This window comes from Camellia sinensis, chromosome 10 (assembly GCF_055761805.1).
Source record: "Camellia sinensis isolate YWXY chromosome 10, ASM5576180v1, whole genome shotgun sequence".
In the NCBI taxonomy this organism is placed as follows: Eukaryota; Viridiplantae; Streptophyta; class Magnoliopsida; order Ericales; family Theaceae; genus Camellia; species Camellia sinensis.
The window spans coordinates 53114827-53123626 of NC_138970.1; the positions used below are offsets into that span (position 1 = coordinate 53114827).

At 30.7% G+C, this 8800-nt stretch overlaps 1 protein-coding gene across 1 annotated transcript; it reads right to left on the reverse strand.

Annotated features, from left to right (window-relative positions):
- Positions 1–586: 586 nt before the first annotated feature.
- On the reverse strand, positions 587–6687 carry LOC114297399 (NADPH-dependent aldo-keto reductase, chloroplastic). Its single transcript, XM_028241815.2, has 7 exons — positions 6293–6687; positions 3475–3525; positions 2699–2775; positions 2420–2507; positions 1668–1946; positions 1269–1517; positions 587–978 (listed from the first exon to the last, which is right to left on the reverse strand). The coding sequence occupies exons 1-7, from the start codon at positions 6410–6412 to the stop codon at positions 892–894; spliced, it is 951 nt and encodes a 316-aa protein (XP_028097616.2). The 5' UTR covers positions 6413–6687; the 3' UTR covers positions 587–891.
- Between the last annotated feature and the right edge of the window lie 2113 nt (positions 6688–8800).

Sequence of the window (8800 nt, forward strand, 5' to 3'; positions counted from 1 at the left end):
TCAGGGAACCTCATTAATGGCTGATGTATGGTGCAATAACTCTGCAGGATCTTTGTCTGTTTATGTGGCTGGTTCAGCTCTTGATGAGTGTTTAGATGTCATTAATCCTTGGTGCAACGTTGGGCTTTGATGTTTGAATTATGTATTGAGCTCTAAGTGGCGGGCCAAAAACCCCTATAGGCCCACCTATGTCAATAATGTCTATTTTATTGTTTCATTCATTAAAAATATATATTATAAATAAAATTATCTTTCATCATTGTGAATCAATAATTATTTTATAGAGAAGTGACTATTTCATTCCATTCAATTTCATTTTACTAAACCAAATACTGCATTATAATATTAATAATTTAAAAATAAGTTTCCCAATTTTTTATAATAAAAAAAAATAATAAAAGTGGTAAATTGTATAAAAATAATAGATTATTGTTTGGATTGTTTATCGAATATTATTGACTAGTTAACACATTTCCATTCTTCAAAAACTAGTGAAATACAATTATATATAGCATCAAAGCAGAACACAAACTCGCATTTATTTGTTGGATACGAATGGTCTCACAAACACTGATAACATAGTAAATTTTAACAAACGATCCAAAATCATTTGGTTTACCAATACATCTTCCATGAGAATAAAAAAACATGACAGAGAACGTCTCTTCAATTTTTTGTTGTTGCAATCTTCAGAATTTACCAAATTTAGTAACATTGTAGCCTTTAACAAGACGGAAGAAAAGATGTAAAGCAAATTCAGCAGAAACACAACCTAGGTGACTAGAACTAAAAAAGATTACGAAACCTAAACTCGCAGCATTGGTTGTCAATGATGCTGTAAATAGAAAACCGCCACCGCCATGGTGCCTCTGCCATCATTTGTCTGTCTTCTCATATCTCACCATCCCAGAGTTCCTCAACTGTCTTGTAGTGCCCAAGAGTCTCATTGACAAATGAAGTCCCTCGGATGAGTCTTGCCTGCAGAGTCATAAAAAAAAAAAAAAAAAAACTATTACTAATTGTATGAAGTATATGCATAATTGAACACAAGACTCTTGGAGCTTTTTGTTGGCCCCAAGTTAGGACTTTGAACTAATGGCCTACCCCGATGTCATATTCACTTATAATGTAAAAATACTCACATGTTAGCTTTTATTTTTGGTGAATTTAACAATCATGTAACAAATGAATATTGGTGTAACGAGAAGAGCAACGGAGTTATGAACAACAAACAATCCATGATAAGGGCAGTCATATTAGGAACTTGCCTGCTGAATTTCAGATAACTTGACAAACAAGTCTTCAGAAATAGACCAGTCAAAGACATCAAAGTTTTCCTTGATCCTTGCTTCCTTTGTACTCTTGGGGAGTACACTATGACCCATCTGTAGACCCCAACGAAGAGCAACCTGAGCAGGAGTCTTGCCTAGTTTCTCTGCAATCGCATTTAAAATTGGATGCTTAAGGACATCACTCTTGAGCCAAGTTGTACCGGGAGAACCCAGTGGCGAGTATCCCTAAAAGAATAAATAAGTCGAAGACAAAAGTAACAAAAATAAGATCAAGTTAAAATTGAATTCGTAGTCAAATTGAACTAGAAAATGAATTGAGATTTGACAGATGGGTCAGGTGTAAATATCAAAACTAATATAAAATTGTTGACTCACAGATAGATGAACTCCCTTAGCTTTACAGAATTCATGTAGCTTGGACTGTTGCCAGCAAGGATGACACTCAACTTGGTTGACGGCAGGGGGAACACGTGCTACCTCTAGCAAATCTCCCAGTTTCTTCGAAGAAAAATTGCTGACACCAATAGCACGGGCTTTACCGGAATCATATAGAGCTTCCATTGCCTTCCATGTGGCAGGTATGTCAGTAGGAATACCGAGATTTTCAGGCTTAAAGCCAATTGACCCTTTCTTCATCCGGACAGGCCAGTGGATCTTCAATAATTAAGCACTTCAGTTAGGAAAAACTAAAAATATCTACCATGAAACATTTGACGGGGTCAATATTAACTATTTATAATATCTAAATCTGATGGAGTCATTTTTAGGCCACATGTGACATCAATAAACTCCAGAAATTGATCATCAAACCATTGGTTCTATGCCCCTTCAAGGTTCAAGAAGCATTAAAATTGTCTTTTAAGGGATGCCTATTAGTCAAATATAACCTCTTCCTAGTTCCTATTAGTCAAATATAACCTCTTCCTAGTTCCCACTATGTCTTCGGCATCTAGATACAGTTTCAATCTTCCAAGACAATATAAGAGTTCTTTAACTATATTAACTTTAGCAAATAAAAGTGGAAACTAGACTTTTGAAGGAAAATAAAGAAAAAAGAAAAGAAAAACTCTTCTAGTTAACTTTTATCAGGCATGATTGCAAGCAACTTTCTATGAGGCAATACGTACAAGGTACAAATCAACATAGTCAAGCTGCAAATCTTGCAAAATTCTGTTTAGTGCCTCTGGTACATCTTCTGGAGCATGATCACTGCACCTGCATATCATTACATTTTTTAGCAGAAATTAAAATCACCTTTGTGTTTCAGAAAAGATGAGACGTGAGAGACTCTAAACAAAGAGTAAAGCAACACAGCACTATCATCTTAGCATAAGCAAATACATATATATAGCGATCTCTTTAATCTGTTAATACCAGATTTAATCAAAATAAAGATTGATTCAAACCAGAGTTTGGAGGTAATAAACAAATCCTCGCGCTTCACGATACCATCTTCAAACAGATTCTTCAAAACCAAACCAATCTACAAGGAAAGAAAACTAGATCAGTGCCTCGAAAACCTTCCAAGAAACTACGAAATTTTCTCATTCCAAACAAATTATCTTTGACCACCAAGGTGAGTAAGTCTATTTAAATCAAATCACCAATTACACCATTAATGCAGTCAGTTGCAAATATGAGTTCTAAATCATGGCAAGGATCTGAACTGATGAGACCCATCCCAAAACACATAATGGCTTGGCGTATTCACAAAGAGGTTCATTCTAATTTAAGGTTACTGTGATGTAACCAGAGTATGGACAAAATAAGAAATTTTTTTTTTTGATCGTTGGACAAGATAAGAATTATGTAAAGAGCTTTACAATAATAAGGTTTTACAGTAACCATGACTAGCATTGCATATTTGGAATATGGTGGCCTATTCTCACCATTGTTGCCTCGACCTTCAAGTCCCAAGTCCTGACCCTACTTTCACTTGTCCATGTATGAATATAGTTGTCTTTCGAAAGGTGTCAAAGCAAATGGGTCTAGCTATAACAACGATAAAATTAAATAAACTCAACATACCTCCTCATTTCCATAGGATCTAAACAAATATTTCCAATTTTAAAACAAAAAATTTCCTCAAGGTAAATGAATCTTAAAAAAAAAAAAAAAAAAAAACTAGGAATATCAACTAGCTTAGATATAACAATGATAAAATCAAATAGACTCAACATACCTCCTTCTCATTTCCATATACTTGAGCACAATCAATATGGCGGTATCCTACCTGCAATGATAAGGAAATATGCTTTATTTTGTTAGCACTAATCATTATTATATTAATGAATGAAGTCAAACTAATTAGTAAGAAAGGACTAATCCCATGGTTTTCCAAAAAAATACACGATGAAAGAGACCGCAACTCCATGATATCAGTGAGCCACATAATAAAACTAGATATGAATATAATTACTATAGAAATAGAGCAACTAAGATATGGATGCACAAACTGTGTCCTCATAGCATTCTATTGCTCGCTTAGAAAACAAGAAGAATTTAAATTTGAACTTTAAAATAACCAAAGGGTGAAGATAATGAAGGATACTGACATAAACAAAACCAAACATATGTATCATCTAGGTGAAAAAATTTAATTTTTTCCAAGGTAAATTCACTATGAACACTAATGGGTACTAACACTAAGTGTCATCCTTTTTGTTGACAATAAGGAGTAAATATTATATGATTACAAAAATCAAGAAAATTAGTATTGTTCTAATAAATCGTATATGTGAGGCATTATGCTGAGAGTTTAAAGTTTGGATTCAACCCCTCCTAAAATATCCCAAAACATAGCCTTATTTCTTAAAGTAGGCAATATAAAAATATAGCTTTATTCAAAACCTATTGACTGCATTGCAAAAGATACAGGCTATATGGACAGAACTGTCAATTGACAATAGGGGAACATGGCCTCCCCTAACTGTGCAAAAAATCCTGTTCGAATACTATCCATTAGAATATTTAGTTTTTGTATTACATATGTTGGCCCTCCTGCAATCATTTGACACAAGCGTCCACTATGAGCATTTGGTTTGTTTGTCTCACACAAGAGTCCACAAATTGAGTAAGGGAAAAGAATTAGACTGAGCGGTATAGCCAACCTTATTCTTTGGTATTATCTCCATCACTGATCAAGCGATCACCATCTAGATTTCAACCACCATCACTACCACTATTACTCTGTAATCAGATTTCTTCTTTTTGATGTGTATATTATTTAATATTTACATTGCTTGCATTATTGATATGTTTTCATTACACTAAATAAAATATGATGTTTATGATTGGTTGATTATTAAAATTTGGTATTAGGTTTGTATGTCTCTGATAGTTTATTGATTTTTTTTTTTTTTTTATTGTTTTTGAAATATGATTATTTAATGCTTTTTCCTCTTTATTTTTTGATGTACTATTTAGTATCATTGTTGAAATAAAATATGATGTTTATGACCTGTTGATTATTGAAATGTGATCATAGGTTTGTCCGTCTCTAATAGTTTATTAAAGTTTTATTTATTTTTTATTGTTTTTGAATTAGAATATTTAGACACAAGCGTCCTGCAATCATTTGACACAAGCGTCCACTATGAACATTTGGTTTGTTTGTCTCACACAAGAGTCCACAAATTGAGTAAGGGAAAAGAATTAGACTGAGCGGTATAGCCAACCTTATTCTTTGGTATTATCTCCGTCACCGATCAAGCGATCACCATCTAGATTTCAACCACCATCACTACCACTATTACTCTGTAATCAGATTTCTTCTTTTTGATGTGTATATTATTTAATATTTACATTGCTTGCATTATTGATATGTTTTCATTACACCAAATAAAATATGATGTTTATGATTGGTTGATTATTAAAATTTGATATTAGGTTTGTATGTCTCTGATAGTTTATTGATTTTTTTTTTTATTGTTTTTGAAATATGATTATTTAATGCTTTTTCCTCTTTATTTTTTGATGTACTATTTAGTATCATTGTTGAAATAAAATATGATGTTTATGACCCGTTGACTATTGAAATGTGATCATAGGTTTATCCGTCTCTAATAGTTTATTAAAGTTTTATTTATTTTTTATTGTTTTTGAATTGCAATTATTTAATGCTTTTTCCTCTTTATTTTGTGTGTACTATTTAGTATTAAATCTTAGGAAATTCTAATATACACCCTCTTAAAAAAAGGATATACTATATGTAGTCTTAATTATGCCATTTTATTTTCTAGTTAAGACCAATTTTCATATTTAGTTATGACATTATTTTAGTTATGACTCACGAGTTCTTTATTTATGTCTCGTTGTATTTAGTTATGACACATATATATATATATATATATATATATATATATATATATTTTTAGTTATAACTCAAAAAATTAGAATTATGCATTTTTTCTTTTTAGTTACGGAGTGTATCACCATAGTATTTTCCTTAAATCTTAGTATACATCTTGTTGAACTAAGGTAGTGTTTGGTTTATTAGAATGTGAAATATAATATTCATTACATTAGAATATCCATTCTTCCGTTTGATTCACTAAAAAAAAATGACGAAAAATACATTACAAACAATCGTCATTTACCATTGCTAGCAATGATCATTCCGTGGGAAAGCAAGGAATGATCATTTCAGTCCAGTGAATTAAACATAGCACAAGACAACTATGATAGTTTATCTCAACTGGTGAATTTTTTTACTCATGTTTCGGACCTCAAAAAGATGAAATTCTGATTCCGTCCCTAATTCCATTTGATTCTCCAAAAAAGAAAAAGAAAAAGAAAAAGAAAAAACTTATCCCAAATAATGCTAATTTGCATTTATCCAAGCAATTTTTCTTCACAATTTTAACACGATTTTTTCATGATTCTCGTATCGATAACATCCAAATATCTCAATTATAGAAAAATAAATAAATAAATCACCAAATACATAAACTCATATATATATATATATATAGAGAGAGAGAGAGAGAGAGAGAGAGAACCTTGATGGCGGTGGCGACAGCTTCGCCGACGAGACCGGGATCGGACTGCCAAGTGCCTAAACCGACGGAAGGAATCTGAGCTCCGGTGTTCAATTGGAAAGATCGAATACCATTCGCCATTTTGAAGCTTTGTTTTCGAGATCGAATTTACAGAGAGGAATGTGAGAAGTGCGTGAAAGAGCATTGGTGAGGCGCTTTATATATAGGAAAATGTTTGAGGTCATAATTTTTTTTTGTAGTCATAATGGTTTAAAATTGTCAAAATGATATTATTTTGACATATTTTATATTCAAAATTATATAATTTTAACAATTCTAAGTTATTGTGATCATAAAAATTGTGACCAAGTTGTTATATATAAAGCGGCAGAATTTGCATCTCCTTTTTTGTAGTTACATGAGCACATCCAATCCTGCGGTTATTATGATAACCCGTAAATCTCGTCCGTCCATCGGAAGGCCTTTTGAAATGATGACGCATCTTATTAGGCACTTAGTGGAGCCCCACAAGCCACCGACCAATTGCCGTGCCTCTCCACTTGCAAAGTACTAGTTGAGAAGTGTAGTGGTTGAATTTGAAATGAAGGCTATTCCCTTTTTTATTATTATTATTATTATTTTTTTTAAGTTTTTGAATCATTTTTTATTTTTTTTATTTTTAATAATTTTAAATATTTTTAATTTTAAAATTTACATAGAGTTATTTAGATAATCTAAATATGTATATTTTTTTAATTTTTAATAAAAAAAATATGTAAAAAAATAGAGAGGTGATCCAAAAAAATAAAAATATAAAAAGTGCACTTTTGCAACTCTACCCAAATAAGTAAAATTTATAAAATTTAATTTAAAAATAATAAAATTTATGTAAAAATCTTTCATAAATTCATTGAATACAAAAAAAATTGTACAAATTTTATACTTTTTAAGTAGATCTAAAAAAGTTTTTAAAAAATAATTAAAATGTTAAAAACAATTTTTAAAAAAAAAATTCAAATTATAATTTATAAAATTATTTTTAAAAATTCTAAACTAAATAAAGTGAATAAATTCCTCTTAACTATAATCCATTTTCAGGTTACCTTTTAATATGTAAAGCTTAACACTCAACTTTCTTAAAGGATTTATTTTATAAAACGAAACTCCTTCCATTAGCCAGTGGTTAACATTTTGGAACAACATGGTTAATGAATTTTTTTTTTTTGTTTTGTTTTGTTTTGTTTTGGACTCAAATGCCAACTCTTTTTTTTTTTTTTTTGTTCAAACAAAAAAAAAAAAAAAGGCTTTTATTTTTGGATCTTTAGCAAAATGAACAAAAATATCGTTATGTATAAACCACGCATGGCCTTATCTTGTTTATACACAAGCCAAGCTTTTGCTGGTCAACTCCAATGAGGAGGCAAATTGATTGCTCTTTTGGCAAGTCAGGCTGGGAATATATTTTTTTTTAGTAATTTTTTAATTTTTTAGTTAAAATATAATGTAAAAAATTAGTGGGCTCGTTTGGTTTGATTTTCTGAAAAAAATTTGAGAAATTTTCTCTACAAATAAGTTTTCAAAAATAACCAAACCAAACAAATTTTCCCAAAAAAATTTCCCAAAACTTGGGAAAATGTCTCGTAGCTCAAATTTTATGGCTCAAAAGTGGCTCAAATGGCCAAAACGATCGTTTTGGCCATTTTTATGTTGTTCTGCACTCAAAACGACGTCGTTTTGGCCATTTGAGCCACTTTTGAGCCACAAAATTTGAGCTACGTAGCATTGTCGCAAAACTTGTAAACCAAACAAGTTTTCCAAACAAATCTCCCTCTCACACACATCAAATCAATCACTTTTTCCAAAACTCTATCTCAAAATAATTTTCCAAAACATCTTTTAAAAAAAACCAAACCAAACATGTTTTCGTACTTTTTATCTCTAAAACACATCTCTCAAACACAAACCAAACATACCCAGTATGTTTAAAATAACTTTTTGAGTTTTTACTAAAAGATGTGTAAAAAGTAAAGAGAAAAGAAAATTTTTGACTTTTTGATATAAATTATTGTTGACTTTTTGATTTTTTTTTTAGGGACTTTTTGCGCCACTTGGTATAAAGCTATGTTTGTAGCTTGTTTGTTAAAAAAGTTAGATTGGCTTTTTTAGCAATGAGTCATTTGGTCAGTTTAAAAAAGTCACATTTATTACAATTATATCCTTTTTTTTTATTTTATTTACATGGGCAAAAATATTTTTTACATTGGGTGGGGATAGTTTAGTCATTTTATTGTGATGTGATATCATGAACAAATATTAATCAAAAAAAGCCAAAATTAACTTTTTACTAACTTCTCAAATCACTTTTCTAAAAAAGCCAAAAGCTTGATTTTTTCAAAAGTTAGCTTTTTATCATCTTCTCAAAACACCCTAGAGTATTTGAGGTATTTTGCTTATTGAGATTTGGTTGGTTTGCGATGTGAGTTGATTTTTTAATTTTTTAATAATTTTAACTTGGGACTAAAAAATCTC

Excerpts from the sequence above, each read along its gene's own strand:
- LOC114297399 (XM_028241815.2), bottom strand. The coding sequence starts at position 6,412 with ATGGCGAATGGTATTCGATCTTTCCAATTGAACACCGGAGCTCAGATT. Across the intron at positions 3,526-6,292 it reads CTGTCGCCACCGCCATCAAG|GTAGGATACCGCCATATTGA; the intron begins GTTCTCTCTCTC and ends TTATCATTGCAG. Across the intron at positions 2,776-3,474 it reads TATATGGAAATGAGAAGGAG|ATTGGTTTGGTTTTGAAGAA; the intron begins GTATGTTGAGTC and ends CTTTCCTTGTAG.